At 41.4% G+C, this 11,795-nt stretch overlaps 2 protein-coding genes across 3 annotated transcripts; one reads left to right on the top strand and one right to left on the bottom strand.

Moving 5' to 3' along the window:
• Positions 1-3,344: 3,344 nt before the first annotated feature.
• Positions 3,345-7,220, bottom strand: LOC102705638 (disease resistance protein RGA2-like). Its single transcript, XM_040525197.1, has 3 exons — positions 5,558-7,220; positions 4,773-5,353; positions 3,345-4,265 (listed from the first exon to the last, which is right to left on the bottom strand). Exons 1-3 carry the CDS (start codon positions 7,218-7,220, stop codon positions 3,345-3,347), a joined length of 3,165 nt encoding a protein of 1,054 aa, XP_040381131.1.
• A 2,392-nt stretch (positions 7,221-9,612) lies between these two features.
• Positions 9,613-11,578, top strand: LOC102705353 (glycine cleavage system H protein 2, mitochondrial-like). 2 transcript variants are annotated; one of them, XM_006656289.3, is made up of 4 exons: positions 9,613-9,754; positions 10,592-10,680; positions 10,892-11,062; positions 11,144-11,578. In XM_006656289.3, the coding sequence occupies exons 1-4, from the start codon at positions 9,664-9,666 to the stop codon at positions 11,267-11,269; spliced, it is 477 nt and encodes a 158-aa protein (XP_006656352.1). In that variant the 5' UTR covers positions 9,613-9,663; the 3' UTR covers positions 11,270-11,578. The 2 variants fall into 2 exon arrangements, with proteins under 2 accessions (XP_006656352.1, XP_015693800.1); XM_015838314.1 differs by lacking the exon at positions 9,613-9,754 and adding an exon at positions 9,933-9,972.
• Positions 11,579-11,795: the final 217 nt, after the last annotated feature.

Genomic DNA, 11,795 nt, shown 5'->3' with positions numbered 1-11,795 from the left:
GATTGCATGTAAGATCTGCGATACTTTTGGCATTGCACACACACTCTATATCAGCAACGCCTTCCTCGGTGCTAGCCAGGAAGTGAGAGCTATGGCCTATGGGGAAGGAAGGAGAAGTGAGACAAAATCTTGTTGCGATTGCAAGCTCCATGCATGGATGGAGGTCGTCGTCAGCTGAAGACTCGCAGGCATGGCCCCGCGCGAGCGCCTCGTGATGCTGCCGTTTCCTCTGCATGATAACGAACGCACGCACCTCGCTGCTAGTGCTAGCTGTTGTATCTTTCTTGTATAATGTACGCATGCACTGTGCATGTCGACTGTCCTTTGCCTGGACCAGCGTCCGTCCTCGATGATTCGATCGACAGCTGCTTCTGCTCGATGTGAATGGGGCAAAACTGTAAGGGGCTATTGTAGGGGCAAGTCCACGCCCGACCCCGCTTTTGGCGATACCCGATAGGATTGATGAGTAGAAATTCATACCCATATCTATTGGGCATAGAGGCATAGAGTACCCGGTGAGTATCTAATATATTTCATATGATTAATATCTCAATAAAAAGGAGCTATTGTATAACTGATATTATTTTAAAACCTAACTATGTATTTGATTTTTTTTACTTTGTATTTTTGATACTGTTTTTCAAACGAAGACGTCGTTTGACCCTTATGTTCTACCGTGACTTAGAAGTGAAAAAAAAATTTAAAAAAATGAAACGCAAAAAAACTAATATGCCCTCGCTCTCAAACCCTATCTGCTATCTCTCTCACTCTCTCTGTGCACAGGCGCAAGGCGGCGGGAGAGTGCTGCGGCGCATGCGGAGGCGGCGGCGACGGCCGGCAGGGACAGCGCACGCGCCGGTCGGTGGGGAGGCGTCTCGCGGCGGCGCGGCGGCCGCTCGCGGGGAGGCGGCGGCAGGAGCGGGCTACGGCGGCTTGTGGAGGTGGCAGCGAGCGGAGGCGGCGGCGGCTCGCGGGCGCCGGCGCGCGGGGAGGCGTCTCGCAGCGGCCGCTGGCGGGGAGGTGGCGGGTCGCGAGCCACCGCCCGCCGACCGCCCGGCGGCGCGCTGGCGCTGCGGCAACTGAATCCCGACGAGGCGACGCCCAGCGGCGATACCCCTAGGAGCGGAAGCAGAGGAGGCGAGCCGGCGAGGTCCGAGGCGCCGACGCCGACGTCCGTCCTGCTTAGGTGCTGTCCGCCTTCGCCTTCCGCGACATCGCCTGACAAAGATTGAGAGCTGGCCGCACCGCCACCGCCCCCATCCACCTCGTCCATGATGCCAACGTCGACACCGCCATGCCCTTGTTCTACATGTCCAATTAATTGTGTTGCTTCTTTCTTATTTTTTGCAAAGCCAATCTATTTTAGGAAAACATTTGACATAGATTATTTTCGATAAAGAAATTTGTTTTATTCACACAATTATATTAAGCTAATACAATCATCACATTGAGATTGAGTATGATTAGTTCTTTAGAATATTTCGATTTTAATATGCTGATCAGAGTATCAGTGGATATATGCTTTTGTTTTAGCTTCAAGGTGTGCATTTTGGTAATTTCTGGTAATATGCTGTCAAAATTTTGTTAAAAAGTAGGCAAAATCATGTCAAAATTTTGTTTAAATTAATTTAGATTTGAGCTAAATTTAGTTCAAATTAATTTAATCAAACTTCACTGAAATATAAAAGAAATTTGTAAACATAAATATCAAATAATACAAGTAAATTAATGGTTACAAATGATAGGTGTACATAATTAGGCCAAATGTGCAATAAGTATTTACAAGTAGTTATGCAAGGGAAAACTGTCTATTCATATCTCATTTAACGCTGTTAAGCTCACTTATACATCTATTTAAGGCACGCTCAATAATTTTGAAACATATCTCTGGCCCAATGTACTTGGCGCCCTTGGAGTGCTATCCTGGGTTCGGTCTCCAGAGAAGTTCTATTTTGATTTTGATTTCTTTTTCCAGCGCCGGTTTCCTCGACAGCTTATCTGAAGCGAAACCGTTTTTGATTCTTTTTTCCAGCGCCTTTCAACCTATTCATAAAATAAATTATTACATACAAAACAATATTAGTAAATTAATATTTGTTTATTATTTAACTACTTTAGATATAAATTGTGTTTGCTGTCACCTAAATAAATTCTCAAAATAAATCATTATTATTCTGATTTTAGGGTAGATTAAATTAATTAATAAAGTAACCCCACCAACCTGGCGCACAACAAAAATAGAGTCATTAAAGTGGAACGTAATTTATCTCATACGAGATATAAAGGCCGGTTAAAAATACATTACTCTAAAAAGGAAATCTTAACTACGGAGTACGAACTTGTATGGTGTTAACCAAATTTTACTCTTGAGGTAGATCGATGTACCTAGCTTGCTCGACATATCGGTTACTTACTTTGCGTGTATAGTTTAACCGAGAGAGCTAACGATAATTTAGAAGAAACAAAAATTCAGATTAATTTTTTTAAAAGAATATTATTATTGCAAGAAGACTCTGTCCATCTAAAAATACAAGAACATTTAAAATTTTATAGACAAATGACTTATTATAATAATCTTATATCAAAATATAAAATCATACTGATCAAGTTACGTATGAGTTTAAAATGATAGTTGTTTTTAATTTTATAGTAATAGGACGTAAAAATATATATGTAATTATGTAAAATATATATATCAAGCCGCGCAATTTGCACGGGCTAGTTTTATTTTATAGTGATATTAGCTTATTGAACTAGAGCAGCTAATCATAAATTACCTACCGCTCCACCCATGCCCATACTTAGAAAATGCTATCCTAAACTTTTATGATGAGTTTGGTGGACCGCTTTGCTTGTTGTGCGCGCTTCAGCGTCAGAGACGTTCGCACATCGTTTGGAGGAGATTTTTGTGTATAAGTCAGAACATAAAAGAACTGCTATGGAGGAATCTGGTTTCGAGGTTCAAGAATGTATAAAGGCATAGAAATTAGATCGTTAAGATGAATTGTCGAGTCAGATGGAAACACCCATATGGGATGCATTTTTGTTCCATATGAACCGGTTGCTTCCGTAGCAGATTTTAGAAATAAAAACAGATGAGCATGAATAAAAATGATGACGAATAATAGTATTGCATAGCCTGACCTAAAAAATTGACTACATAGACTACTTGATTACTATGCACTTGCACGAGCTATTTATTATTATACTCACGGAATCACGGTTACCAACTAGTTTGATCCTAATCTACTGGATATCATCTATCTACTATCTACTAAGTGCAGTTTGATGTTATCTGAATCCATCATTGATACACTTGTATACAATCTTTTTTTAGATGATCATCATCTATCTACTAAGTGCAGTTTGATGTTATCTGAATCCATCATTGATACACTTGTATACAATCTTTCGCTGCAGCCTCTGATGATCAATTTTTCAAGCTTTTCTGGCAGCCCATTACTTGGCAATGACTCAACACATGGGCATGAATCTATCTCGAGCTGCTTGAGAGTGAATATTTTGTGCAGCTTACTGGGAAGAGAATGTAGGTTACAGCACTGTATAAATCCAAGATCCTGCAGAGAGGTTAAGAGTAGAAGCGCTTTCTCCTGTTGTCTTGAGAGGGAAGTGACCCTGAAATCCGAACGAATTGTTAGCTTCTTCAGAGAAGTGAGCACTACACACAAGGGGGAATTGAGGAATAAGGTGCTGTCAACTGTAAGAGAATCCAGTGAGGTAGTAACTTGCCCTTGCCCTGCATATCCGGATCTTAACAGTTCACTCCATGCTTCAGCAAAACTTGATGCATTGGCCATTTCCAGATCCTTAAGAGCAGTGAAAGATTGTAGCCCAAAGAGCTCTTTTAGTGATACGCAATTTTGTATTGCCAGGGATTTTAGTGATCTTAGGGGTCTAAGATCAAGAGATGTTATTTGTGGACAGTCTGATATAGACAAACTTGAAGGATAGATTTCATTTTCCAAAATTGCTGACAATAATTCATCAGTAACACCACACCCTGTGACTTTAACTTTCTCTGCTGATGTTTGTACAGAATTTGCTATGTGTTCAGAATTACATGCTGATGGATCTGTCTGTTGCTTCCCGGGGCGTACAGAAAGACTGTCCCGTGCCCAAATATGAAAATTAGACACGTGTTTTAGCCAATGCAATTGTAGAACAACATTTATTGGGGCTGAGCTACTGTTATAATCAAATTCAGAAACCTCAAGACGGCCACCGGATAAATTTATCACAGTTTGCTGCCAAATTTGAACATCTATATCAAGAAGCCAAGGCAAGCGTGGAATAATGAGGGCTTCCGACAGCACCAATTCAGGACAGTATTTTATGTTGATTTTACTAAGCTTCGGGAACCAACATCTGCTCTCTCTACTCCATAGAAAACTAGGTATTCTGCTCAGTTTTGGACAATCTTCTACAGTCAAGCTGGTCAGGCTAGGGAAAACATTGGGGTCTTCTATATTCCAGTCCTCCAACTCTGCCATTGTTTTGATAGATAGCCCTTCCAAACATGGAAAACCCACCACCTGATTACCGCCATAGAACTCGGAACCAATTCTTCTTAAAGCATTCATGTTGAGGATATGCAGGTTCCTGAGGTGAGGAAGGAGTCCGAGTGGAGGAAGTATTTCCAATGCAGAACAGTCATCTAGATAAAGGGACTCTAGTGAGGTAAGGGTCAAATTAGCTGCCAGCCACGATGGGGCAGTACTGCCCCTATAGCCTGTGATATGGAGACTACTTACGTTTGAATGTGGTGCAAGACCTTCCAGGACATGGTATTGTTCTGAAGGCTCTTGTATGAAAGAACCGACACTCCATGATAACCACAGCTCAGTTAGGTGCCTTTTGTCACTCAATCTAGCCTTTGAAGCTTCTTCATTGCCGTCAACATTTTCAAGATTCTGAACTTTTAATGAACCTCTTAGGCTCCTCAACCGTTTCAATTGTGCAATATCAAAGCCCCTAATTTTCCTAACACAGAAATCGTCCAACACATTCAATGAAGTCAGGTTACCAATATATGGAACTCCTGTGAGTAATTTTTTTCCTTCATCAGCAATGAGAAGCTCAAAGTTTAATAAGTTGGACATACTTGAAGGTAAATGAAGAAGGCACGGGCAGTGCTTTATGTTCAGAACTTGTAGAAGGTAAAGCTTGCATACCGCTTCAGGTAATTCTTCAAAGCGTGACCATCTGAGGTCTAGGTAACGCAAATGTATAAAGCTACCAACTGCTGCAAGTTGCTCTTTTCGAAAAGTACAGGGCAGAGATAACAGTCTGATGGTACTAGGCCAATTGCTTTGGACAAAGACTACCTCAGAACCTGGAGACCAAATTGATGAAGAGGCAGAGAACATTATAGTCCGCAAATTTTTTAGATGCAGCAAGCCAGCCCATAAGTTCTTTTGGATGTGGCATTTCATTGGAAGACCATAACAATTGAGTGGATGACATAGGCCCATATCACGAGCATGATCAGAATGAGAGATATACAAGTGACAAGCCTCAGTTGAGATGGGAAATTTACCATTAGTTGCCTGGCATTCCCCTTCGGCAACAAGCTGAGCAAGATCATGTAACAATCCAGGCATCATGTAGTGGCCACTCTCAATTATATGAAAGAATGAGCAACTGAGTAACTCGTTAATATACTCCTTTGCTACATCTTCCAATGTTTGATCCTCTCCAAGTGTTGGAATGAGGCCTTGTGCCATCCAGGCAAATGTAAGCTCCTGCTCAGTGAACTTATAGCCTCTTGGAAATATGGCACAATAGATGAAACATCGCTGCAAGCTGAGAGGGAGATGCTGATAACTCAACAGCAAAACCGGCATAATGTCATCAGGGCCTTGTTTTAGTTCCCAAATGTTTCTCTTCAGAAACTTGCACCAATGCTCCTCGTCGTGGTTTTCACAAAGGAATCGCCCCATAGTCTTGGCAGCCAGGGGGTTGCCATACAACTTGTGAGCTATTTTTCTGCCAATTTGAACCAAAGTGTGGTCCTCTGTGATGTTTGTGCACTGTAGAAAGAACACCCAAAAATCATTATCGTCTAAACCTTCCAATGTCACACTGTCAAATGTGCCCATGGCTTTAGCAATTTTACTATGTCGGGTTGTAAGTAAAACCATGCTTCCAGACATCCCCGAGGACAAGGGACAAGAAAGCTTCTCCCAGTGTCTGCTGACCCACACATCATCAAGAACAATCAAGAACCTCTTCCCTTCAATTTTCCTCATCAGGGTCCTCAGAGTTGCATCAAGACTAGGCAATCTATGGAACTGCGGAGTTTCTTTGGCACCGTCCACCGAATCTATTATATCCATTATCACTCTTCGCACATCAAGGGTATCAGAGACACATGCCCAGGCTCTCACTTGAAATGAATCAATGACTCTTTGATGATTGTAGATCCACTGGGCAAGAGCAGTCTTACCAACTCCACCAATGCCAACAATGGGAAGAACATTGAAGTTACTGTATCTAGAGTCTAGATCTGCTCTAAGCAGAAGGTTGACGATGCTGTTGGTAGTCTCGTCTCTCCCAAACAACTTAGACTCAGTGGGGATGGAACTGGTCTGGCGCAGACTTGCCACCTCTGGTTGTACATGCCGAAAGTTCGCCATTGACACCAACTTGTCGAGCTCGATGATGCTCCGAACCATGCCTGCAATCTGCTCGAGACAGCAGGATATCGATTTGATCCTGGAGGATACTGCATCTTGATCGAAATTGGGGGTACCAGCGTCCTGCCCTTGCAAGGCATCGTCAGCGCCCGTCCTGGCTCGCTTGAATGGATTGGACAGGAGAGGACCAGGCACAACCAGGCGGCCAACCACCTGGCGAGCCGACGACGGTGTGCCGCCGGCGCCGCCACCGGTGTCCTCGACTAGCTCCTTGAGGCGGTAGTACTCCATCTCGTCGAGCACGTTGTCGGCGGCGTAGGCAGCGGATTTGAGCTCCACGATGAGGCTGCGCAGAGACTCGTTGTTGGGGCCGTTGCCGTTGCTGCTGCCGCCGGCGGCGGCCTCAAGCATGGCCCGGACCATGTGGAGCTGGTTCTTGAGGCTGAGGAAGTCGCCGCGCAGGCCCGAGCGAGCAGCCCACTGCTCGAGCTTGGACCCGTAGTACTTGTCGAAGACGACCTGCAAGAACCCACCAACGACGCCCGCGGCGGCCGCAACATCCATTGCTGCAAAACAGAGGTGACAAGATCGATCATGATTCAGGATCCATCTGTTCAGACTTCAGACTCAGGAGTCCGCTCTCAGATTTCACTATTGATTGATTGTGAATTTGAGAGAAGGAAGAGAGTGAACAGACCAACAACTTAGGTTTGGCAACATAATAAGTAAAAAAGAAATTTGGCTAATTACCAAATCTAAAGATGGCGAAAGGTTAAATTCCCCTAGTTTTAGATTCCAAAATCTTTTGGAAGAGTAGTCATGTAAACGTATACGGTCACATATTTAAACTATTAAATATAGTTTAATTATAAAATAAATTTTAGATTCTGTCTGAAAATCGCGAGACGAATTTTTTGAGTCTAATTAATCAGTTATTAGCACATGTGTAACACTTATGGCTAATCATATTCTAATTAAGCTCAAAAGATTCGTCTCATGATTTTCTCTATAACTGTGTAATTAGTTTTAATATTTATCTATATTTAATGTTTTATTTAAATGTTAAAGATTTAATGTTATGTTTTTAGAAAAGTTTTTAAAAACTAAACACGCCTCATAATATAATATAGGAAGAGAGATGATTCGAATTGAATTCTAGATTGTTCACATGATTTTTCGTTCTCCTCTCTCTCCCATCTGCCGTCGGCAGGGTTATTTTGAATATCATGACTTCAGCTAAAAAATTATCTAATTTTATGGTACAATATAACTATAGAATTAATGAGATTATAGTGTTTTATAATTTTTTTTAAAAAATATTGTTTAGCTGTTTGAGAAACGTGCGCATGAAAGTCAAGAAAAAATCTAAAAAAAAAATCAAACTATCTTTTCGCTTATAAACTAAATTTTAATTCCTCTCTGTTTGTAGCGTGGGTTGGGCCGTTTCGCCTTCCAGAACTCATTTCTCCGTTCAATCCTTTCGTGCCCTTCTGGAGTTGCTGTAGCGACATTTCTCTTGGAGCAAGACTAATAATATAGTCAATAAACTGGGTATAAAGTTTTTTTAGTCTTTTGTTAGCATACTGGTTAGTTCTTTATCATTAATGCAGGACCCATATGTATCTCTCATATAACTTTTGGTTCTTGTGTCCAAGCTAGTTATATGATTACAGCCTACTAATCTTCTTTCTCCTCCACATAAGCATTTAGTCAGCATGTAGCCTGCTATTATATTTGCTCTTATCATTAATGCAGGACCAACATGTCTCTCTCACATTGTTACTTGGTTCTTGTGCCCAAACTGGCTATAAGATTATGATTCACCTCTTCTCTCTTTCCTCATCTCTCTCACATGAGCATTTAGCTGATTTATAGTCTATATTATACTTCTTACAAATCTTGTCCCCAAGCTTCATCTTTCGGAAAACGATGCCGCAATTCATGCCAATTCAACCTGGACCAGCGTACTTGGACTTGAGGCACCATCTTTAATCCCTTGCGTGTGAGAGCCCAATCCAAGACTTGACAAGGTACCACCGGCGCGATAGAATCTGGAACCAAAGAAGGCGATGGAGAAAGACTCGTTTCACCGGAGCCAAGACCTTCTCTGAGTTGTGAAACATGAATTGCTAGGTGAACAAGACTAGTGGTAAGTAAGCTCAGCCGATATGCTACGGTCCCCACCTTTCCCGGTACTTGAAATGTGCCTTAGAAACGAAATGATAGTTTGCTATTAGCCCTGGTGATCACCTACTATTGTACACGGCAGCAATTTCAAATGTACCCGATCACCCATTGCAAATGACGCTCCGATCTATTATGCTACGTATTACCTCCATTTCATAATATAAAATATTTATTTTTTTAAGTTGTAATGTTTGATCATTTGTCTTATTTAAAAATTTAATACAAATATAAAAATAAAAAGTTCGTTTTGATAATAAAGTAAGTTACAAGCAAATTAAATGATATTTCCATATTTTTTTAATAAACAAATAGTCAAATATTGTAACCAAAAAAGTCAAACATCTTACATTATGAAACGGAGGGAGTACTTATCTTTTCACTTATGTTATACTTATAAGTTAATTTTTAAATTTTCAATCTTAAATTTAAAGTTGATTTTAGAAGGGTTTTTCATCATATTTTATTTTTCAGTCTTGGCTCTTATATCACGAATAACACGTGTATAAAAGTTTTATTTATAAATTATTTTTCGTTTACAAATATATGATTTGTCAACCCCTATCCGCTTGATACTTCATACGATTCTGAGTACACACCAAATGTTCTCTGATTACAGTACCCTGAGTCTCCAACTAGTACGAGCGTTCGTATTTACAGCTAAATTTTGGCGACGGGGTGATCTGTGGACATCGGCGTGCGGTGCATCAAGCCCAGCAAAAAGGCCCATTAGGAGCCAAGCTCACAGTCTTTTTTCTTCAAGAGATCCGCGGAGAGGGGGTCCACTCGAAGTGAGCTCAGCGGTGGAACAAACAGCTCGATCATGGCCGCCGCCTCCGCCTCCAGGGCGCTCTGGGCTTGCCGCGCCGCCTCCTACCTCCGGATCTCCTCGTTCCCCAGGGCTTTCTCCACCGGTGTGGCGTCCGCCTCCCTCTCCTTCCCTCACCATTTTTATCCTCCTCCTCTTTAGTATTCTGCCTGTCATCTATCATGTGTAGTTGTGTACTACTTTGTTGTGGTATGGGGAATTGGGGATCAAATGCTCCGCGCGTTGGGACGGCGTGCTGTTGCTGTTTGCGCCCTAAGTATCGGGTTTCGGGAGGAAGCATGCTGTTAAATCTGAACTTTTGTGGTGGGTTTGCTGCACTGACCCGATAATTTATAACTTATTCTGATGGATGTTGGTTCTGCATGTTAGGGAGGAGGATTAGGTATAATGTTAGGGTTATCATTCAAATATTTTGTTGTTGATGCACCATTCTAGACTTATTAGTTGCCAGTTTCTTCTCTGTGTGTGGACTGTGGGGGTTCATAGACTCTGCACTGATTGGATAACTAAAATGCCCACTCCCCTTATGTTGGTTGAGAATTTTGGATGTTGAAATATGCTGGTGATTTTTGGAATAACAGTGTAGAGCTTCCTAAAAATTGGTAGGTTGCAAATTACATGTTAGAGAAACAAAGACAACACAACAGAAGATATGGGGTTGCATTTCTATTCCATATGCAATGGTTGTTTCCATAACAGTTCTCGGAGATAAAAACAGGTGGTTCCAAGAGAAGTTGGTCATGTGAACCCTGTGCCATATTTGATTTCTGAACTTGGTTTTCTGTCTCTTCAAAATATCTGTTTAAAATTTTCCCGTGTTTGGCGTGCCTGCACCCCTCTAGCATATCTAAATGTAAACAATATCCGTTACTTCATTTTCAGCATGTCACTCTAATAAGTAATGTATTTTCCTTCTTGGCAGTCCTTAAAGATCTAAAGTATGCGGATACTCATGAGTGGGTGAAGGTTGAGGGTGATTCAGCTACCATAGGGATCACAGACCATGCTCAGGTAAATGGTAATCAGGTTCAATATACTTATTTGCCTGATGCACCATCACTTTATCAGATACTAGACATAGGCCTACGCTATATTACTGTGTCTCTCGGTATATTGATTACTTCATCATGTTATTGACATGTATATATAGCATTTTCCCAAAGTAGAATTCTGTGATGGTTTTTGGTAATATTGTTAACTATATGTTCTGTTCCGATTCCAGGACCATTTGGGTGATGTTGTGTATGTTGAGCTTCCAGAAGTTGGTGCTACTGTATCACAAGGAAAGAACTTTGGTGCGGTTGAAAGTGTGAAAGCAACCAGTGATATCAATGCACCAGTATCTGGAGAGATTCTTCAAGTAAATGATGAACTAAGTGAAAAACCAGGATTTGTGAGTTGCAACCGCTACCCCTGCTAGACTAATGACTAGTGGTATTATTCAGTTGACAATCTGTTTCTGCAATTTACACAGGTCAATGGAAGTCCATATGAAAAGGGATGGATCATCAAGGTTAAGATCAGTGATCCAAGTGAACTAAACTCGCTGATGGATGATGAGAAGTACAAGAAGTTTTGTGAGGAAGAAGGCAAACACTGATAAATCCTCTAATGCTGGATACCAAGAAACAATGCAGTAGCTCTCGATCATGACTCACGAGCCATCTTGCCTCTCCTAGGATATGCTGGCGAAGTGGCGAGAGGGGCCCCGAGACATGTAATAAGCTGAAACATTTGACATAAATTTTGTAATGTTCTCGTCATTCGCTTTTAACCTACTCCGCTTGAATCCAGTTCTTGAATTTCTTATTTTCTGAATACAGGCGGGAATTATGTTGTTTGTTTGCTTTGAGAGTGACTTGATTGTACATAGATTGCAGCTAAAAGCAACATGTTGAATTGATAGCTGCACCGAGTGTGATCGGTCTATTTTCCTTTTGCTTTATCTTGCAGCTAAAAGCAACATGTTGAATTGATAGCTGCACTGAGTGTGATCTATCCATTTTCCTTTGGTTTATCAAACAACTAACATATTATTCCGGTTAAAAAAAACTAAAATCGTATTTGCGAAGGCTTCAAATATACATCATTCGGCAAGGAGATATTTCCTTTTCCTAATTCGTGTT

Source organism: Oryza brachyantha, chromosome 6 (genome assembly GCF_000231095.2).
Source record: "Oryza brachyantha chromosome 6, ObraRS2, whole genome shotgun sequence".
In the NCBI taxonomy this organism is placed as follows: Eukaryota; Viridiplantae; Streptophyta; class Magnoliopsida; order Poales; family Poaceae; genus Oryza; species Oryza brachyantha.
This window is presented reverse-complemented; position numbering and strand designations above follow the sequence as displayed.

Excerpts from the sequence above, each read along its gene's own strand:
- LOC102705638 (XM_040525197.1), bottom strand. The coding sequence starts at position 7,220 with ATGGATGTTGCGGCCGCCGCGGGCGTCGTTGGTGGGTTCTTGCAGGTC. Across the intron at positions 5,354-5,557 it reads GGAATGCCAGGCAACTAATG|GTTCTGAGGTAGTCTTTGTC; the intron begins GTAAATTTCCCA and ends TTTGGTCTCCAG. Across the intron at positions 4,266-4,772 it reads GTCTTGCACCACATTCAAAC|CAAACTGTGATAAATTTATC; the intron begins GTAAGTAGTCTC and ends CAAATTTGGCAG.
- LOC102705353 (XM_006656289.3), top strand. The coding sequence starts at position 9,664 with ATGGCCGCCGCCTCCGCCTCCAGGGCGCTCTGGGCTTGCCGCGCCGCC. Across the intron at positions 9,755-10,591 it reads CCCCAGGGCTTTCTCCACCG|TCCTTAAAGATCTAAAGTAT; the intron begins GTGTGGCGTCCG and ends CCTTCTTGGCAG. Across the intron at positions 11,063-11,143 it reads TAAGTGAAAAACCAGGATTT|GTCAATGGAAGTCCATATGA; the intron begins GTGAGTTGCAAC and ends CAATTTACACAG.